The following is a 22,258-nucleotide window of genomic DNA, read 5'->3' as shown; positions in this document are numbered from 1 at the left end:
GGGTCAGCGCAGCCGTGGGAGGCCCCAGGCACAGCCCTGCCCGCTGTGCCGTGCCGAGACAGCACCGCTGCGGGAGACCCCAGGCAGCCCTGCCCGCTGTGCCGTGCCGAGACAGCACCGCTGCGGGTCAGCGCAGCGAGCCCGTCCCAGCGCCGCAGCACCACGCTTCTCCTCAAGAGTGAGAGGAAAATTCAAGGGGAGCCCCAGCAATATCACATCATGATGAAGAATTTTATTTGTTTCTGGTACGTCTTAGCTCAAAACAATAAAGGTAGAACAGAATTTATTTTTCAGTTCTCTTCATAGGTAAGGGAACGACAGTCACCATGGTGTCCATGCGATAAGGAGCCGTGCAGCCTGCCTAATTCCTTCCTCTTACATGGTGTGCCCTAAGAACTTCACCGCTCCACGCAAGTCTCTTCTCTTCTGCGAAAGTTCTAACTATCAATGTGTAAAGAGTATTTCATGACTTGAATTCTCTGTTCAGGCCTTTATCTATTTCAGAAATCACAAAAAGTACCTAGCAGCAGCACGTCATCAACTGAGGTTTGAAAGCATGTATGTCAAACCTCATCTCAGAATCACACGGATAACTGGAATAGATTATTGCTAGCACTAGTAAGATAATGTCTTTCTAAAGGCTGGGGTTAACCTGCAGTGATCACAAGGTAATCTGGACCAGAAGCACCTTTGGAAGTCGTGCAGAGCAATTGTTGCGCTAAACCAGTTCAGATCACACCAGGTTGCTCAGCACCTGGTCCCGTCGGGTTCTGAACAGCTCCAGCCAAGGACGGACATCCCACGGCGTCACGTGGCAGCCTGTTCCAATGTTCTGGTACCACCACGGTACCATTACAAAATCAAAAACCCAAATGAGTTCCTGATACGGAGTCAATTGCCATACTGCAGTGAGCTTGGGCTGCCTCCCACCCTGTTGTGCACCTCCAAGGGGAGTCTGGCCTTGTCCTTTCTCACTGTCCCACATGGCGGGGCGCTCTCCAACGGGACCGCCCTTTCCCCTTCTCCAGGCTGGACAAACAGCTCTGGCAGGTTCTCTCGGTGGGGCTGTGCTCTGGCCCTCGGACTCCGGCCCTGTGTGGGCCTCGCTCCACGATGCCACGTCCTTGTGGTCCTGTGCCCAGAGGCGGTTTCACAAGTGTGGTATAGCAAGGAATACTCTCTTTCCTCGACTTCATGGCAACACCTGCACTAATACAGCCCATTTTGCAGCTGACCTTTGTCACGGCTGGCACAGCTGGCTTACCTCACAGACTCGTTCTCCGCTTGTTGTCCATGAGGATCCCCAGGTCTTCTTCTGCAAAACTGCTTTCTACCCCATTGACATCCACTCTACCCCAGGAGCAGACTTTGTATTTGCCTTTGTTGAACTTCACAACATTGAACCGCCATTGTGTTCCTGCAGCTTGTCACGGTCCCTCTGAGCAGCCGCGCTCCCCTGGCTCTGACGTAGGGTCAGGGACCTGGGAGGCCTGGAGACAGGACTTAGCAGGAGAAACGGAGGCAAAGACAACCTGAGTGCCTCAGCCTTCTCCATGGCTTCTGACATGAGTGGCAGAACCAGACCCAGAAGACCCAGGTTGTCCTTACTCTTCCACTGCTGATCCACTTGCAGAAGGCTTCCTTGTTGCCCATCACATCCATTGCTAAGTTCAATTCCAATGGAGTTTTGACTTTCCTAATTCCACACCTGCATGCTTGGGCACCACAGTGCTGTTCTGGCTGGACAGACCATCCCTCGCACATCCCTGTTCACACCTCCATGCTCTCCCGCTTTGTATTCGAGGCCAGGCAGGAATTTCCTGCTCAGCCCTGCTGGCCTCCTGCAGGCGTGCTCAGCTTTCTGCACACTGGTCTGATGGTTCCCCTTGTTTTGAAGAGGCTGTCCCTGAGTTCAGCCAGCCTCCCTGAGCCCCTTTGTCCTCCGGGGATGCCCACTGTCCCACAGGATCCTTCTGGGCAGATCCCTGCACAAGCCAAACGCTGCTCTCCTGAAGTCCAGGTCTTGCTTGCTTCTCTCGGGATGGCAAACTGCCATCTCATGGTGGCGGCAGCCAGGGCTGCCTTCACCTTCACATCTTCAACCAGTTCTTCCTTCTCTGGGAGCGGCGGGTCCAGCAGAGCACCTCCCCTTGTTGGCTTGTTGAGCACCCGTGCCAAGAAGTGTCATCAATGCACTCCGGGACCCTCCTGCAGTGCTTGTGCCAGGGCTCCTGCCCTCAGAGCAGACAGGGTGGAAAAGTCCCCGCAGGACCGCGAGCGCCTGCAACCACGGCGCTTCCTCCAGGTGTCCAAGAAAGGCTCCGTCTGCCTGACCAGGCGGGCTGTTGTGGCAGACAGCACCACGCTGTCACCCGCACACCTCCGTTTAGTTTAAACTGAAGACAGGAAAACAAACAAACAGACACAGAACAGCATGCCTTCCAGAATGATGTCTCTTTCCAGGGGAAAGCTGGATATCATTAAAAGTTCCAGAAAAAAATAATAAGTAGAATTTGATCAGTTTCAGGTAGGAAATAACGATTGAAGCTGCATTCTTCACCACCTCAGCAGGACAAACAAAGCAGTTTTAGCATTTACTTCAAAGAAAAATCATCAGACATTTATCAATAGAGGTTTGGCAACTTCCTTAGAATTAGGCCAGCCTATAATTTCCATCTTTGGGAGCGGTAACAAAAGCCTCTTGCTGTCCCAAGTCTGACAAGCTTGATTATATCCTGAGCCACACAGCCTAGACATTTCAAAAATAGTGTTCAGAAGCCAACATTTCTACATTACGAGTTACAACAACTGGAACCTGATTTACCAGCTACTGGGCAGTTTCCCCGATAAGAAGCTTTAGCCTATAGCTTACTGGCAGAAGTTTACCGTTGAGGGGTCTGTGGTGCTCAAAGGACAGCTGAGGGCTGGCGCTCCTCAGGCGTCAGCTCTGCGTGCCCGCCGAGTCCTGGTCCTAAGAGGCAACGTGTCCGATTTCTGACTGCCTGTCAGAGCCAACAACACCGTCCAGCAACGTGCCAAAGCAACTGCAGACTGCGCGCTCTGAACTGCACAGCACGTGCAGGTACCACTGGAAATGCAAGAGCCTGCAACACCACAAGCAACAGCTAAGCAAGGCTTTCACCAGCACAGACTGATGTGGGCAGATGGATGCAATACATACGCTGCGCACTGTTTGTATTTGAATGTTTAATTACATAAAAAAAGGCTATCGGATACATTTATGAATTAGGATTATGAGGAGTCCTGAGGAGTTACTCTCAAAGTTCTAGCAAAAGCAATTCAGCAGCTCCTTTACGTTCAGTGGCTGGGCAGCACCTCTGACCCAGCCAAAACAGAGGCATATACAGTCCAATGAAACGACAGGAGAGGTGACCACAAAGTCAATCAGCCCCTGCTCCAGCGCTGCTGTACGGACACCCAGCCAGCCCCTGCTCCAGCACTGCTGTACAGACACCCAGCCAGCCCCTGCTCCAGCACTGCTGTACAGACACCCAGCCAGCCCCTGCTCCAGCACTGCTGGAGGGACACCCAGCCAGCCCCTGCTCCAGCACTGCTGTACGGACACCCAGCCAGCCCCTGCTCCAGCACTGCTGTACAGACACCCAGCCAGCCCCTGCTCCAGCACTGCTGTACGGACACCCAGCCAGCCCCTGCTCCAGCACTGCTGTACGGACACCCAGCCAGCCCCTGCTCCAGCACTGCTGTACGGACACCCAGCCAGCCCCTGCTCCAGCACTGCTGGATGGACACCCAGCCAGCCCCTGCTCCAGCACTGCTGTACAGACACCCAGCCAGCCCCTGCTCCAGCACTGCTGGAGGGACACCCAGCCAGCCCCTGCTCCAGCACTGCTGTACGGACACCCAGCCAGCCCCTGCTCCAGCACTGCTGTACAGACACCCAGCCAGCCCCTGCTCCTGCACTGCTGTACGGACACCCAGCCAGCCCCTGCTCCAGCACTGCTGTACGGACACCCAGCCAGCCCCTGCTCCAGCACTGCTGGAGGGACACCCAGCCAGCCCCTGCTCCAGCACTGCTGGATGGACACCCAGCCAGCCCCTGCTCCAGCACTGCTGTACAGACACCCAGCCAGCCCCTGCTCCAGCACTGCTGGAGGGACACCCAGCCAGCCCCTGCTCCAGCACTGCTGTACAGACACCCAGCCAGCCCCTGCTCCAGCACTGCTGTACAGACACCCAGCCAGCCCCTGCTCCAGCACTGCTGTACAGACACCCAGCCAGCCCCTGCTCCAGCACTGCTGTACAGACACCCAGCCAGCCCCTGCTCCAGCACTGCTGTACAGACACCCAGCCAGCCCCTGCTCCAGCACTGCTGTACGGACACCCAGCCAGCCCCTGCTCCAGCACTGCTGTACGGACACCCAGCCAGCCCCTGCTCCAGCACTGCTGTACGGACACCCAGCCAGCCCCTGCTCCAGCACTGCTGTACGGACACCCAGCCAGCCCCTGCTCCAGCACTGCTGTACGGACACCCAGCCAGCCCCTGCTCCAGCACTGCTGTACAGACACCCAGCCAGCCCCTGCTCCAGCACTGCTGGAGGGACACCCAGCCAGCCCCTGCTCCAGCACTGCTGTACAGACACCCAGCCAGCCCCTGCTCCAGCACTGCTGGAGGGACACCCAGCCAGCCCCTGCTCCAGCACTGCTGTACGGACACCCAGCCAGCCCCTGCTCCAGCACTGCTGTACAGACACCCAGCCAGCCCCTGCTCCAGCACTGCTGTACGGACACCCAGCCAGCCCCTGCTCCAGCACTGCTGTACAGACACCCAGCCAGCCCCTGCTCCAGCACTGCTGGATGGACACCCAGCCAGCCCCTGCTCCAGCACTGCTGTACAGACACCCAGCCAGCCCCTGCTCCAGCACTGCTGGAGGGACACCCAGCCAGCCCCTGCTCCAGCACTGCTGGAGGGACACCCAGCCAGCCCCTGCTCCAGCACTGCTGTACGGACACCCAGCCAGCCCCTGCTCCAGCACTGCTGGAGGGACACCCAGCCAGCCCCTGCTCCAGCACTGCTGTACGGACACCCAGCCAGCCCCTGCTCCAGCACTGCTGTACGGACACCCAGCCAGCCCCTGCTCCAGCACTGCTGGAGGGACACCCAGCCAGCCCCTGCTCCAGCACTGCTGTACGGACACCCAGCCAGCCCCTGCTCCAGCACTGCTGTACAGACACCCAGCCAGCCCCTGCTCCAGCACTGCTGTACAGACACCCAGCCAGCCCCTGCTCCAGCACTGCTGTACGGACACCCAGCCAGCCCCTGCTCCAGCACTGCTGTACAGACACCCAGCCAGCCCCTGCTCCAGCACTGCTGTACGGACACCAGGCCAGCCCCTGCTCCAGCACTGCTGTACGGACACCCAGCCAGCCCCTGCTCCAGCACTGCTGTACGGACACCCAGCCAGCCCCTGCTCCAGCACTGCTGTACGGACACCCAGCCAGCCCCTGCTCCAGCACTGCTGTACGGACACCCAGCCAGCCCCTGCTCCAGCACTGCTGTACGGACACCCAGCCAGCCCCTGCTCCAGCACTGCTGTACGGACACCCAGCCAGCCCCTGCTCCAGCACTGCTGTACGGACACCCAGCCAGCCCCTGCTCCAGCACTGCTGGAGGGACACCCAGCCAGCCCCTGCTCCAGCACTGCTGGATGGACACCCAGCCAGCCCCTGCTCCAGCACTGCTGTACAGACACCCAGCCAGCCCCTGCTCCAGCACTGCTGTACCGACACCCAGCCAGCCCCTGCTCCAGCACTGCTGTACAGACACCCAGCCAGCCCCTGCTCCAGCACTGCTGGATGGACACCCAGCCAGCCCCTGCTCCAGCACTGCTGGATGGACACCCAGCCAGCCCCTGCTCCAGCACTGCTGTACAGACACCCAGCCAGCCCCTGCTCCAGCACTGCTGGATGGACACCCAGCCAGCCCCTGCTCCAGCACTGCTGTACGGACACACAGCCAGCCCCTGCTCCAGCACTGCTGGAGGGACACCCAGCCAGCCCCTGCTCCAGCACTGCTGTACGGACACCCAGCCAGCCCCTGCTCCAGCACTGCTGTACGGACACCCAGCCAGCCCCTGCTCCAGCACTGCTGTACGGACACCCAGCCAGCCCCTGCTCCAGCACTGCTGGACGGACACCCAGCCAGCCCCTGCTCCAGCACTGCTGGACGGACACCCAGCCAGCCCCTGCTCCAGCACTGCTGTACGGACACCCAGCCAGCCCCTGCTCCAGCACTGCTGTACAGACACCCAGCCAGCCCCTGCTCCAGCACTGCTGGACGGACACCCAGCCAGCCCCTGCTCCAGCACTGCTGGAGGGACACCCAGCCAGCCCCTGCTCCAGCACTGCTGGATGGACACCCAGCCAGCCCCTGCTCCAGCACTGCTGTACGGACACCCAGCCAGCCCCTGCTCCAGCACTGCTGTACAGACACCCAGCCAGCCCCTGCTCCAGCACTGCTGTACGGACACCCAGCCAGCCCCTGCTCCAGCACTGCTGTACGGACACCCAGCCAGCCCCTGCTCCAGCACTGCCGCCCACCCTGAGCAGCGCAGGCTCCCTGCGCCAACTGCTTCACCACAACAACAACGCTGGGAACCCTCCGCCTTTTACACTATTAGATAAGACGGTTTTCAAGAGTAACATATATTTAATAGGTTCTTCTGTGCTCCCCAGTTTCCAGAAACACAAGCAGAAGTCTGCAAAAAGTCTGCAGGTAACAGATGCAGACTGTCTGGAAAAGGCTCCAGAAGCGGCTCTGAAAGGTGGAGCTCTCACCCCGCGTTTCACATGCATTCCGCAGCCACTGTGCAAATCGTCCCTTGGCAGGACACGGATGCACACAGCATCCTCCCACCATGACCGCTGAAGTGGGAGGAGGTTCTGACACACGGACTGCAGCCTGTGGAGACCCGAATCCCCACACAACGTTGTACCACCAGCACTGCCCCTGCTCCGATAAAAACGCCATTGCAGACAGAACTCCAGCAGTTTGCGGTGCCTTATCGTCCATCAGTTAAAATTACTGGCTGACAGCAAGAAAGATACCGAAAGGCAAGAAGACTTGGTGACAGCACGGTTCTGAAAGCATGTGTAAGCTTTTTACTTACTTGAATAAGGCTCCGTCTATTAAAGAATCATCATGGATTTGATAAACAGAGGCACAAGTCTGCTGCTGCCAAACAAGTTTGGTTACCTCTGTTCTGAGACCTCCTTATCTTATAAAGGCACCAGACAAAAAGAAAACAACAAAGGCAGCCTTGAAATGAACATATATTTAAAGCCACAGCCTCGCCATCCAGAATGTGCAATTGTCTCCAAAAACAGTTTCTGTGGGACAGACAGAGGCGAAAGCACAAGAAATGTAGTTTTCATTCTAAGAAAGTACAGATTCCAAGCAGAGCAGGAATGGGGGTTTAACATAAACACCATGGAGGCCGCAAGTCATTCAAAGGTCTGGATTTAACGGCAGCTTAGTCCTTTCAAGACAGCAGCATGAGAGAACTAACGGCTCACCTGCGAGAGGCTCTGCTTTCACAACGTGGTAGGAATTACAAGAAAATAAGTGATCATACGGCATCAGGAGCACCAAGCGGGCTCCGCTCCTCGGGTGGCGGGCACTGGGTACCTGTGGGGCGCCACAGAACAGAAGCGGGCGCTGCCAGCACGGCCGGGTTACACCAGCAGCAGACAGGGAGACCCGAACGCCCCTGTCAAAGAGGTCCTGAGCTCAGAGAAAGCGCCAGGAGCCAAAGAGACTGCGGCCAGGACGTGACGAGGGGGTGCGTTTGGAAGACGAAGAAGCTCTGGGACTGAGCGGGTTTCGGGGGAACTGTACTGAAGAGGGCACGAGAAAGGAAAACTCTGAGAATAATGAAAGAGAAGGGGAGCAGAGAGGAATTTCCATGTTTAGAAAGAAAGCAGAAGATTTAAGCACTGAGGACCGAGGATAGGCAGACACCAAAAGCTAGACGTATCTCCAGAGATAAGAGAACTAGTAACTCTCCGCACAGTCCAGGCCCCTAAACTCTGTTGTTTACACGGGCTCCCTTCGGTCCCGCCAGGACACAACCGCCAGCACCACAGCCCGGCAGCGCCGGGCCCCGCCAACAGCCGGTCTCCGGCAGGCACGCTCCGGCCGGGCTGCGCTGCCGCAGCGCGGGGAGCCCGCGGCGGGCCCGGCGTGCGGTGCTGCGGGGAGCCCGCGGCAGGCCCGGCGTGCGGTGCTGCGGGGAGCCCGCGGCAGGCCCGGCGTGCGGTGCTGCGGGGAGCCCGCGGCAGGCCCGGCGTGCAGTGCTGTGGGGAGCCCGCGGCGGGCCCGGCGTGCGGTGCTGCGGGGAGCCCGCGGCCGGCCCGGCGTGCGGTGCTGCGGGGAGCCCGCGGCAGGCCCGGCGTGCGGTGCTGCGGGGAGCCCGCGGCCGGCCCGGCGTGCGGTGCTGCGGGGAGCCCGCGGCCGGCCCGGCGTGCGGTGCTGCGGGGAGCCCGCGGCGGGCCCGGCGTGCGGTGCTGCGGGGAGCCCGCGGCGGGCCCGGCGTGCGGTGCTGCGGCGCTGACCCGCGGCGGGCCCGGCGTGCGGTGCTGCGGCGCTGACCCGCGGCGGGCCCGGCGTGCGGTGCTGCGGCGCTGACCCGCGGCCGCGCTCCCGCCCAGCCCCCCCGGCCGGCTCCGCGCACTGTCACCCGCTGCCCACTCACTTTTTAATTAGATTTTTAAACAAAAAGTGAAACTATTTTCTAAAGCCCCTTTAATTACACTAAGATGCTGAACTGATTGTGAAGGGAATAGGAAATGAAAGCGACTCACCCTCTGAGGGAGAATTTTGTCAGCCATCTTCCTCCTCTTGGCACTGTACATTTTTTAAAGAAAAAAACACGTTACCATGGTGACAGATCTAGGAGTAACGAGGCCACCTGCTAAATTATCCTGACATCTCCACATGCTGGTGCACAGCTGTGCGTGCATCCGCAGCAGGGTCTCCCGTGCCCAGGACCCCGGCCCCGCTCCCGGCAGCCCGCAGAGGCAGTTTGCCAAGCACAACCTGGGGCTGTCTGTTATGCATCCTGGAAAGAAGCGTGCAAGTTCTGTGGTCACAGCACCTTCTGCGGTGCAGGGCAGCACTGAATGCCAGCGCATGTGCATCCTGTGTCTGCAGATACGGAGAAAGCATGTGGGAGGGCAGCGCGCACGTGTGAAGCGTGCGCGACAGGCCTGTGCACGTGTGAGCGGCCGAGCGCCTGCGAGCAGAACCGGAGCTGCTCAAGCAGCCGACACGCGTTCATCCATTCATGCCTCAAACTGAGTGCTGAGGAAAACACACATGTATGTGTACTTCATATGACGTACGAAAACACACATACGTACACTCCCTTCCCTATGCACATACACTTGTTTCATTGTCACGTATTTGCATCAGTGATATACAAAAGCAAGCGTGCTTGCATTTCCGTATTTGTTCATCTTTATGAACGCACATGTGGGAAGATACACGTGTGCCTGTAGCGTATTTACATGATGTGTTCATACCCCTACATAAGCACATTTATGTATCTATGCTTCTACAAACATACTTGTTCTCCGGTACATACGCACCGATGTGTATGTGCCTAAGAAACGGTTCTGTCAGGAAGATCGCCAGACACACTGTCCTCTGAATTCCTGCACTCTCAGAGCCATTTGTGCCCACCAAACGCGTTCCCTGGCTTTGGCTACCGGGGCCAAGAGGGAGCTCAGGCCCTTCCCGCACGTGCCGATAACCAGCCTGGCCTGAAGCAGCAGTTTCTCAGACTCTTTCCCATTCCCGCACAGGCCGGGCCTGACGAACTCTTTGCTGGGAAGTGCAAACTACACCCTTCCTCGGGGCAGAAAATCCATCCACACCGTCACAACCAACGTCGTGGAACAATGTCCCTTTCTGAAGTGCAGGAATAATGGGACTGGAATGTTACACAGTGGGAACCTCCAACACCTTCCACAAACTTGCACTGAAATAGTTCACAGAACCCAGGAGTAATGCCTGAGCAAGCTCCACCATCCCAAGGGGAAATGGACATACATGTACCTGCAACACCCCCAAAGGCTCGCAATTAAAAAGCAAGTAACAAACAAACAAAAAGCACCAAAAAACTTGGGTCTCAACCAGTTCTCTAAGACTCTATTACAGAAGTGAGATTTTTGTCTCCATCAAACCTGCCAAGAAACAACGACATAAACCGTGGGACTCAATTACTCCCGGATTTGGACCCAAGGTGCCAAAACGCTTGCCTGAAAAAACAGAAAAAATGCAATGGGAAACGACAAGGAGGTGGAAAGGAACGAGGAGAAAACACTCAACACATCGTGCAGAGGAGGGTGTGGGAGAAGAACCAGAGGAACCCTCCTGAGCGCCGGAGGTGCTGGTGCGAGCGGCGCTGGCGGTGGCCGGGCTCGGCTGAGCTCTGAGGGGATCTGGGAGGGGAACCGCTTCCTCCCGTGAGCTGCCTCACCAGCTCATAGAAACCATCCCTGGAAACCGGGCAGCCAGCGACTATCCAGCAGCAGCAGCGTTCCAGGTGACATCTGCTCTGCGTGTGGGAAGGCCGGGTTACCTTGTGCGGTGTCCGGAGCGCCCCCGGGTGCTGTGGAAGGGCACGGCCTCCAGGACACACATGCGTCTCTTGTGCACACATGCTGCACTCACACACGCTCCTGCTGTATTCAATCTTATTCAATCACAATGTATTAATATTCTCAGTCCTTTCCAGATGCATCCCAGATATAAGCGCCCCCAAGTTTGGCTTGTTGATCCAAGGCATTTAAGCTGAGCAGAGCAGGGTTCCTGGAGCACTGAGCTTAGGGACATGTTTTACCTACAACTAGACTCGATGACACCACCTGAATACCATCCGAATCTAGATACACACCTACAGCGATTGTGTAAAAGGCAGAACACCCAGATGAGTGCGCCCACATATCAACACTGTTGAGGTCCAATCAGTTGCAAAATTAGTGAACCATTATTTAATGAAGAATGATTCGGCACTGTCTGAAGTGGGCACAGTTCAAAAAGAAAGTTCCTTTAGAAAAATCCCTCTGATTCTATTCAATGATTTCCTACCATACCTCTTCATTTTACCTCTAGGAAAGCCTGTGACAGTTGTGAGTTTCATGACTCTCCTGAGTGACCACGGTGTAAGTATTGACATGAACAACGAAAACATTTCTTCCACTTGTCTCATTCATAGATCATTTTGTTAGCTAGTCAGAAATCAGAGAGACTATACGGAACAGATAGCAAACAATACAATAATTGTGGTATGCTAGAAGGTAACTGTTGATTAACTTAAAAGGCTAAACATAATGGCCAGAATTATAGTCTGATAAGCCCACAAACTGCAAAACCAGACATGAGTAAAGGTCAGTTTGTTCCAGAGCATTCGCAAACAAAGAGTAAAACTTAATGTTTTTCCAGCTTTAAGAAACTGACAACATATAACTCTTCCATGCCGTCTCATTCCATTTTTAAGGTATTACCTATTGCTAAAAAGACATTTTTTCTTCCTCAAACCGTGCTCCCGTGTTTCCTGTCTGCAGCACTCACCTCCTGGTGCGGTTCTGCGTCGCCTGCTGCTGCTGCTGCACCTGCTGCGGCACCTGCTGCTGCTGCACCTGCTGCGGGGCCGCGCGCTTCCTCGAGGGCTCCATCACGGTCTGGGGCAGCCCGGGCCGCACTGACGGGCTCCCGACGTACGGGGGGCCCGGGGGACCCATGGGAGCCCCTTGGTGGGGCATTCGGGCTCCTGATGGCATCCCAGGTCGCTAGGAAAGAAGCGGAACAGAAAGAAGAGTCAGTTTGGTCCCTGCTTCTTCAGCTGCAGAGACAATTGTGCATAACCAGACACTAACTGCGGCAAGTTCCCCCTCTGACCATCCTGAGAAGCACTAAGCACGGACACAGAGCACATGAGCCCTGGACCGTATTTCCTGGACACCCCAACAGGCGCTCGGTGACGGGCAGGAGGCAGGGATGAGAAGCACTGGCCGCGGGAACCCCCCGCGGTGGGAAACACAGCCAGGCCGGCCCAGGGCAGCACGTCCCACCTCCGGACCCGAGAACAGGGCTGCGGCAGCGGGACCGTCCACCCGCAGCTCACAGCTCCGGACCGAGAACAGGGCTGTGGCTGCGGGACCGTCCACCCGCAGCTCACAGCTCCGGACCCGAGAACAGGGCTGTGGCTGCGGCACCGTCCACCCGCAGCTCACAGCTCCGGACCCGAGAACAGGGCTGTGGCTGTGGGACCGTCCACCCGCAGCTCACACCTCCGGACCCGAGAACAGGGCTGCGGCTGCGGGACCATCCACCCGCAGCTCACACCTCCGGACCCGAGAACAGGGCTGTGGCTGCGGGACCGTCCACCCGCAGCTCACACCTCCGGACCCGAGAACAGGGCTGTGGCTGCGGCACCGTCCACCCGCAGCTCACACCTCCGGACCCCAGAACAGGGCTGTGGCTGCGGCACCGTCCACCCGCAGCTCACACCTCCAGACCCGAGAACAGGGCTGCGGCTGTGGGACCATCCACCCGCAGCTCACACCTCCGGACCGAGAACAGGGCTGTGGCTGCAGCACCGTCCACCCGCAGCTCACACCTCCGGACCGAGAACAGGGCTGCGGCTGTGGCACCGTCCACCCGCAGCTCACACCTCCGGACCGAGAACAGGGCTGCGGCTGCGGGACCGTCCACCCGCAGCTCACAGCTCCGGACCCGAGAACAGGGCTGTGGCTGTGGGACCATCCACCCGCAGCTCACACCTCCGGACCCGAGAACAGGGCTGTGGCTGTGGGACCATCCACCCGCAGCTCACACCTCCGGACCCGAGAACAGGGCTGTGGCTGCGGCACCGTCCACCCGCAGCTCACACCTCCGGACCCGAGAACAGGGCTGTGGCTGCGGCACCGTCCACCCGCAGCTCACACACCAGTCACAGCTACGGGACGCTCACAGCTCCAGCGACTCCGACTGTGCGCAGACCAGCGGGAACACTGACAGGGCATTTTCCATCAAGAGCCCGCTCCTTCACCTACACCCGGAGCAGTGTAAGCTCATAAATGACACGAATCCCTCAGGAAAAGGTCATGTCTCTGATCAAGCCCCTCAAGTTAAAAAAAGGGATGTGGTAGTTGCAAGCAGCCCCTGCAGGCGTTCCAACGTCCTGACATTGTGTTTACTTCAGCGTGCTCTGAGAAACCCTTTGGGTCAAACCACGAGCTCAATGCCACACAAGACACACACTAAACTAAATTCTACATCCCAAGGTTTATAGTCATCAAGGAAAAACACCAGTAAAATAACTACCACCCATAAAATGCAATTTAAAACAGAGAAGAGATGAGTTTCATTCTAAAAGTTATCAAGACGTTTGTTTTCTGTCTACGTACATGTGAAAACACAGACAAATACACAACCTATAGGCATTTGAGCCAGTATGTGAATAAGAATAACCATACACAAAATTATTTTGAAAGTCAAGTCCCTCTACAAAGTCTTTTAAGGAAACCAAGGTGCAGCAGCATCTATCATGGGTAAATAATTGGTTAAAGGACAGAAATGAGACAACAGCAATTGGTTTAGAAAATAACGGAAGGCACCCAGAGTTTGCTGGGCCGTGCTTTTCAGCATGGCCATAAGCAACCTGGGACAAGAGACAAGGAGCAGGACGTGAAGAAGCGATCCAAGCTGGCAAAGGTGAGGGCCAGTTCCAAAGAACTGCAGAAGGGCTTCGTGAGATGGAACGGACACTTAAAAGGAACAAGAACATGGATTTCAATACAGATAGAAGGGAACTACATGGGGAAAACAAATCCAGCCATCAGACACAAAACGACGGGCTCTGAGCTGACCGCTGCCCTTCAGAAACAACATCGTGGAGTTCAAACAGTCACTTCAGGAAAGGAAAAGAGTTCTCTGCTTACTAGAGGTCAAAGAAAGCCATTAAACCTAATAAACGCCAAGGAGGGGAACAGAACATGGCTGCGCACCGTCCACGGCCTGGCCCCGCGCTGAACGCCTGCGCAGCTCTGCTCCGCGGCTCAGTACGGTGGAGCAGATCCATAAAACCACAAAGAATGGCATGGAAATTGTTAAGATATGGAACTGCATCCGCGTAAGTAAAAGTAAATACATGATGGTTTTCCATCTGGAAAGAGGTGATCCAAGGTAACCCAAGGGGGCGTTTCTGGAGCTCTGCAGAGTCCGGAGTGGCCTGGAGAGGGCAGCGGGGGACCGGCTGTTCAGCGCCCCTTCCAGACCATAAACCATGAGCCAGACCCACCCACACACAGACACACAAAGGGGTTTGCACACCGGGAGCTGTCAGCCTGAGCAACCCCTCCCAAAGGGCTGCGAACGGCACGGAAAGCAGCTCCGGAGCGATAGAGTCCCGGCACGAGCACCCGGCGGCCTGAGGGTGAGGGGTGGCGCCCAGAGGGTGCGCGGACAGTCCGCGGTGGGAAGAAAACGGGGTTTGCACCGTTAATAAATAGAACAACAATTTTAAACATGGTTTAGTTCATATTTATCTCATCCTTTTATAATTTCTAAATATAGAATTATAATATATATTATAAGAGTACATACTTCTAAATATAATTTGGACCTGCATCTCCAAATTAAGCACCCAAGCCCACTGTAGCCCCCAAAGCCCCAGCTCACTGCCCTCCCTGACCACACAGGTCTCAGACACTCCTTGTGCACAAAGGAAACCTGAGAAAGAACGAACGGGAGTGCATGGTCAGCAAAGGCCCGATGGCTACACTTGGTACGGACAGAGCAAGGCTGACGGAGCAGGGAGCCCAACACAGGAGCCAGGCAGGAGAGTTCAGCAAGTGCCCATGTAGAAACCAGCTGAGAGAACAGTTGCTGAGCAGAGAACAGCAAACAGGCCGAACCGAGGCTCTGCCGGAGCTGGAAACCCCTTCCACAAACACGGAGCTCCGAGAGCTGCTGGAGCAGAGCAGCTGCCCACGCAGCCGCCCCAGCCCGGGCAGAGCCGGCACAAATGGCCCAGAAACGCTCTCGCTGGAGCCTGTATTTGAGATCCCTCTGTGTCTGTCAGTCTGCACCGCGGCCTCCTTCCAGCAGCGAGCAGGCCGGCTGTTCCTGTCAGTCACTGGGGACATCTGACATTCCGAGAGACGAGGCCACCTCGCGCCCGTCCCTCCGGGGACAGGCCGGACGGCGGCCCCACCGCCCCGCTCCACAGAGGGCACCTCGAGGCCTGGAACGGCAGCGAGCCGGAGCTACTCCATTTACATTTGACATCTTCCAACCTCCTTCAGTGCCCTTTGTTAAGCACCAAAACAGAGAAATACAGAGAAAGCACCAAACTGAGAAAAAGGAGACATCTCCAGCAAAACCACGTTCAATGCCGCCCCTGCCCCGCCCCACCCCTTCCCTCCCACCTCACGCTGCTGTCTCCAGGATCACCCACCCATGGCACATCCCTCGCTGACCGCTGCTGGCCCCCAGGGTCACCCACCGATGGCACATCCCTCGCTGACCGCTGCTGGCCCCCAGGGTCACCCACCCATGGCACATCCCTCGCTGACCGCTGCTGGCCCCCAGGGTCACCCACCCATGGCACATCACCCACCCATGGCACATCCCTCACTGACCGCTGCTGGCCCCCAGGGTCACCCACCGATGGCACATCACCCACCGATGGCACATCCCTCACTGACCGCTGCTGGCCCCCAGGGTCACCCACCGATGGCACATCACCCACCGATGGCACATCCCTCACTGACCGCTGCTGGCCCCCAGGGTCACCCACCGATGGCACATCCCTCACTGACCGCTGCTGGCCCCCAGGGTCACCCACCGATGGCACATCACCCACCCATGGCACATCCCTCACTGACCGCTGCTGGCCCCCAGGGTCACCCACCGATGGCACATCACCCACCCATGGCACATCCCTCACTGACCGCTGCTGGCCCCCAGGGTCACCCACCCATGGCACATCCCTCACTGACCGCTGCTGGCCCCCAGGGTCACCCACCGATGGCACATCCCTCACTGACCGCTGCTGGCCCCCAGGGTCACCCACCGATGGCACATCCCTCACTGACCGCTGCTGGCCCCCAGGGTCACCCACCGATGGCACATCCCTCACTGACCGCTGCTGCGCCCCCGCTGCCAGCCCCCGGGCTCCCGCACACGCCAACGCTTTTGCCAGCTCAGCTCTTACAGGAGAACACACAAGCAGCACCTTATCTAAATGCTTATTTTGCTCTCAAACACATGTACAAGAGAAGACAGAGACAGACAGTACATTGAGTTTCTCACAGTCTCGATACTAAAGACTATTACAATACCATCACATCTTTTGAGAGGGATCTTGGGGGCCCACCTGCCTACAGATTCACATCCATCTCTCCCCTGTTCCTCAGGGGGCCGAACCTGCCCTGGACAAGTTCCACGGGTGCTGAAGGCCGCAGCCCACGCCAGCACCAACACGGACCCTCCTGCCACACCGCCTGCCCCGCCATGCTGCCCGCCCCGCCACGCTGCCCGCCCCGCCACGCTGCCCGCCCTGCCACGCTGCCCGCCCTGCCACGCTGCCCGCCCTGGCCACGCTGCCCGCCCCGCCACGCTGCCCGCCCTGGCCACGCTGCCCGCCCCGCCACGCTGCCCGCCCTGGCCACGCTGCCCGCCCTGCCACGCTGCCCGCCCTGGCCACGCTGCCCGCCCTGGCCACGCTGCCCGCCCCGCCACGCTGCCTGCCCTGCCACGCTGCCTGCCCCGGCCACGCTGCCCGCCCTGCCACGCTGCCTGCCCCGCCACGCTGCCCGCCCCGCCACGCTGCCTGCCCCGCCACGCTGCCCGCCCCGCCACGCTGCCTGCCCTGCCACGCTGCCTGCCCTGCCACGCTGCCTGCCCCGCCACGCTGCCTGCCCTGCCACACTGCCTGCCCCGGCCACGCTGCCTGCCCTGCCACGCTGCCTGCCCCGCCACGCTGCCTGCCCCGCCATGCTGCCTGCCCGGCCACGCTGCCCGCCCCGGCTCTGTCCTCAACCGCTGACCACCCCGCTTTGCCCCCTCTACTCCAGATTACATGGATTACTCCGCACTACTTCAAACACGTCACAGGCCAGAGGACAAACCTGGTGCGGGCTGCAGGCCCTGAGCAAGAGCACGGCACATGCCCAGCTGCAGGGACCGCTCTCACAGCTCCGAGATGAAGGAGCGGAGCTGCCTGCAGAGCAGCGGGACAAGGCCGGCAGGGCACAGAGGCACACAGCAGCACCTCCAGAGCTGTCACAGAGCAGCGGGACAAGGCCGGCAGGGCACAGAGGCACACAGCAGCACCTCCAGAGCTGTCACAGAGCAGCGGGACAAGGCCGGCAGGGCACAGAGGCACACAGCAGCACCTCCAGAGCTGCAGAGCAGCGGGACAAGGCCGGCAGGGCACAGAGGCACACAGCAGCACCTCCAGAGCTGTCACAGAGCAGCGGGACAAGGCCGGCAGGGCACAGAGGCACACAGCAGCACCTCCAGAGCTGTCACAGAGCAGCAGGACAAGGCCGGCAGGGCACAGAGGCACACAGCAGCACCTCCAGAGCTGTCACAGAGCAGAGGGACAAGGCCGGCAGGGCACAGAGGCACACAGCAGCACCTCCAGAGCTGCAGAGCTGTCGGACAAGGCCGGCAGGGCACAGAGGCACACAGCAGCACCTCCAGAGCTGCAGAGCTGTCGGACAAGGCTGGCAGGGCACACAGGCACACAGCAGCACCCCCTGCATGCACCCCGGTCCCAGTGCTCCACCGGTGGCTGCGTTCCCGCACGCCGCCCACGCCCCGCACCCCTGTCCCTGCTCCCAAACACACACACCCGCTTTTCCACCTCCGCCCCGGCCGAACCTCCTCTGAACCACCTCTGTCCTCCTCCCCTTTGTCATTTCTTCATGCGAACTTCTCAGAAATGAAACAACATTGGACTGCTGCTTTTCTGTGTATTTCTACTGCAGAGGCTTTTCTCAAGGGACATCAACACCATAGCAGCCGAGTGCTAAAGCAGAAAAAAGAAGAGTTCCTGTCTGGACATACCAGAGAGAGGAAAACAACCCAGAGAGCTGACAGGTAAAAGAAAGCGCCAAGAAAATAAAAACCAAAAATGCCCTTAAGAGCCTTACAGAAAGGGACTGAGCAGGGAGTCACTGCAACGCAGCCCAGCAGCGAGCGGCACCCACGGCGTCCTGTTCTGAGGGACACAGCGTCCGTCTCGGCACCAGTGACACCCCCACGGCAACAGTGAGCAGCCACCACCCCACGGACACAGGGACCCGCGGGGATTGGGAACGCAGGGACCCGCGGGGATCGGCAACACGGGAACCCACAGGGATTGAGAACACGGGAACCCGCAGGGATTGAGAACACGGGAACCCGCAGGGATTGAGAACACGGGAACCCGCGGGGTCTGAGAACACGGGAACCCGCAGGGATTGAGAACACGGGAACCCATGGGGATTGAGAACACGGGAACCCACGGGGTCTGAGAACACGGGAACCCACAGGGATTGAGAACACGGGAACCCACGGGGATTGAGAACACGGGAACCCGCGGGGTCTGAGAACACGGGAACCCGCGGGGTCTGAGAACACGGGAACCCACAGGGATTGAGAACACGGGAACCCACAGGGATTGAGAACACGGGAACCCGCAGGGATTGAGAACACGGGAACCCACGGGGATTGAGAACACGGGAACCCATGGGGATTGAGAACACGGGAACCCACGGGGTCTGAGAACACGGGAACCCGCGGGGTCTGAGAACATGGGAACCCACGGGGACTGAGAACACGGGAACCCGCAGGGATTGAGAACACGGGAACCCACGGGGACTGAGAACACGGGAACCCGCGGGGATTGAGAACACGGGAACCCACGGGGTCTGAGAACACGGGAACCCGCAGGGATTGAGAACACGGGAACCCACAGGGATTGAGAACACGGGAACCCGCGGGGTCTGAGAACACGGGAACCCGCAGGGATTGAGAACACGGGAACCCGCGGGGACTGAGAACACGGGAACCCACGGGGATTGAGAACACGGGAACCCACGGGGATTGAGAACACGGGAACCCATGGGGATTGAGAACACGGGAACCCACGGGGTCTGAGAACACGGGAACCCGCGGGGTCTGAGAACACGGGAACCCACGGGGACTGAGAACACGGGAACCCGCAGGGATTGAGAACACGGGAACCCACGGGGACTGAGAACACGGGAACCCGCGGGGATTGAGAACACGGGAACCCACGGGGTCTGAGAACACGGGAACCCACGGGGTCTGAGAACACGGGAACCCACAGGGATTGAGAACACGGGAACCCGCAGGGATTGAGAACACGGGAACCCGCGGGGTCTGAGAACACGGGAACCCACGGGGTCTGAGAACACGGGAACCCACAGGGATTGAGAACACGGGAACCCGCAGGGATTGAGAACACGGGAACCCGCGGGGTCTGAGAACACGGGAACCCACGGGGTGTGAGAACACGGGAACCCGCAGGGATTGAGAACACGGGAACCCACGGGGTCTGAGAACACGGGAACCCGCGGGGATTGAGAACACGGGAACCCGCGGGGTCTGAGAACACGGGAACCCGCAGGGATTGAGAACACGGGAACCCGCGGGGTCTGAGAACACGGGAACCCACAGGGATTGAGAACACGGGAACCCGCGGGGTCTGAGAACACGGGAACCCGCAGGGATTGAGAACACGGGAACCCGCAGGGATTGAGAACACGGGAACCCGCAGGGATTGAGAACACGGGAACCCGCGGGGTCTGAGAACACGGGAACCCGCAGGGATTGAGAACACGGGAACCCGCAGGGATTGAGAACACGGGAACCCGCGGGGACTGAGAACACGGGAACCCGCGGGGACTGAGAACACGGGAACCCACGGGGATTGAGAACACGGGAACCCACGGGGACTGAGAACACGGGAACCCGCAGGGATTGAGAACACGGGAACCCGCGGGGATTGAGAACACGGGAACCCGCGGGGATTGAGAACACGGGAACCCACGGGGTCTGAGAACACGGGAACCCGCGGGGATTGAGAACACGGGAACCCGCGGGGATTGAGAACACGGGAACCCGCGGGGATTGAGAACACGGGAACCCGCGGGGATTGAGAACACGGGAACCCACGGGGTCTGAGAACACGGGAACCCACGGGGATTGAGAACACGGGAACCCACGGGGTCTGAGAACACGGGAACCCGCGGGGACTGAGAACACGGGAACCCGCAGGGTCTGAGAACACGGGAACCCACGGGGACTGAGAACACGGGAACCCGCGGGGTCTGAGAACACGGGAACCCGCAGGGTCTGAGAACACGGGAACCCACGGGGATTGAGAACACGGGAACCCGCGGGGACTGAGAACACGGGAACCCGCGGGGTCTGAGAACACGGGAACCCGCAGGGTCTGAGAACACGGGAACCCACGGGGATTGAGAACACGGGAACCCGCGGGGACTGAGAACACGGGAACCCGCGGGGTCTGAGAACACGGGAACCCGCGGGGACTGAGAACACGGGAACCCGCGGGGTCTGAGAACACGGGAACCCGCAGGGATTGAGAACACGGGAACCCACGGGGATTGAGAACACGGGAACCCACGGGGATTGAGAACACGGGAACCCACGGGGTCTGAGAACAGGGGAACCCACGGGGTCTGAGAACAGGGGAACCCACGGGGTTCGAGAACAAGAGTTACCAAGAATACAAACAGCATGTTTTAAAACTGAAAACAGAGCTACCTTGGCTAGACAACATATTGTGTTAGTGCATTACAGCAGCTTCCGATTTCTATAAGGCACAAACATAAGGAAGAGGAGACGCCAGATGCTGTCTGAGGGTAAGAACATGCCACTAGAAGTACCTGGAACAGTTAAGAAATCTAGACCAGACTGATATTGTCTGATGGCAACCGGTTTCTGACCGCACAAACAGTGTCCCACTGCATGTGCTGCTTCAAAATGGACTCCTAGAAGTACCAGGAAGCTGCAGACAGCTCCTCTGCTCTCGCTACAGACGTCACCTCACACGAGTTCATTTTCTAACGTCTATTAATCTTCTAGATTTAGTAAGCAGAAACATCAGTCTTGCAATTCTTCGTGCTCATCTGCCATATTCACCTTCCTCCACTTCCCAAAAGCTCTCGCCCATTTTCATATAACGTCCATGACCATCCAAAAATCTTCAATTTAGAAAACATCCCATTTCCTGAACTGGGAACTGTAACTTGAGACAAAGCGCAGTGATCACTTTTCTGTGTCATGCATGTCCATTCACGGCTCAGAAAATCAGACAAACCTCAAACGAACACTTGGATGCACCCAAGGAAAATAAAAAGTCTTTGGGGTTGAAACCACCAGACCCTATAGACTAAAACATAAACCTTTGGGATTGAAGCCACCAAACCCTACAGACTGTCTTGAGCTCACAGACCCGATCACATCCACCGCTGAGCTCCAGTGCACGGAATGGAGTCGGTGTGAAGGACTCGGTGTGTGGGTGAAGCACCGCCAGGCTTCTGCCTTGTCCCCGTACGGCACCGTGTCCTGCGCTCCCTGTCACTGCAGACACTGGGTTAAATCGTTCGCTGTCACTCTTTTTGTATTCCTACAGTATTTCTTTTTTAGAAAACAGAAGAGCAATTCAAACATCTCACATCAGTTACATCTGTGCCACGATATTCATCTGCAAATCCAAATTTTCTCAACAGGCAACTCAAATTTGTTCAACAAGCCCACATTGCATAAAAACACGACAACTAAGGACAAGGTACTGATCTCTGTTAAAGGCCTCTATAGAATTAGTACGATTTTCTTGCCTGAATTACCTGTGAACTTTTCTACACTTGTCAGCCTGCAATGAGTCCGGGGCTGGGAAAGGACAAACCTTGGGTCTCCGTGGGCAGCTCACGCAGCCCAACGCCGTGCGGTGTTCCGCCCCCAGGCTCCCGCAGGCGCGGCCCCAGCCAAACCTGCCCGCGGGGAGGTCCCGGTTCTCCCGGATGCCCGAACCCCGCTGGGCGCAGCGGGGCCCGCGCGGCTCGCGGCGCCAGCCAAACCCTGCCCGTGTGGAGGTCCCGGTTCTCCCGGCTGCCCGAACCCCGCTGGGCGCAGCGGGGCCCGCGCGGCTCGCGGCGCCGCCGGACCGGC

The 22,258-nt window shown here is 58.4% G+C and overlaps 1 protein-coding gene across 6 annotated transcripts in view; it reads right to left on the bottom strand.

Annotated features, from left to right (window-relative positions):
* Positions 1 to 22,258, bottom strand: part of SMARCD3 (SWI/SNF related BAF chromatin remodeling complex subunit D3) — a 98,247-nt gene that overhangs the window by 36,370 nt on the left and 39,619 nt on the right. For 4 of the 6 annotated variants that reach the window (XR_014183183.1, XM_082043911.1, XM_082043912.1 and 1 more), the window contains 2 exons: positions 11,615 to 11,832; positions 8,842 to 8,884 (listed from right to left, as the gene is read on the bottom strand). The exons of 1 other annotated variant lie outside the window; for it this stretch is intronic. Coding sequence is in view for 4 of the 5 variants with exons in the window: in XM_082043909.1 (XP_081900035.1) it covers positions 8,842 to 8,884; positions 11,615 to 11,832 (261 nt within the window). In the remaining variant the exon portion in view is untranslated. The remainder of the gene's footprint in view (positions 1 to 8,841; positions 8,885 to 11,614; positions 11,833 to 22,258) is intronic. One more of the 6 variants, XM_082043910.1, reaches the window with a different exon arrangement.

Source organism: Streptopelia decaocto (genome assembly GCF_964273445.1).
Source record: "Streptopelia decaocto genome assembly, chromosome: 2".
Taxonomy (NCBI): Eukaryota; Metazoa; Chordata; class Aves; order Columbiformes; family Columbidae; genus Streptopelia; species Streptopelia decaocto.
The sequence above is the reverse complement of the archived record's forward strand: the minus strand, read 5'-3'. Positions and strand labels throughout refer to the sequence as shown.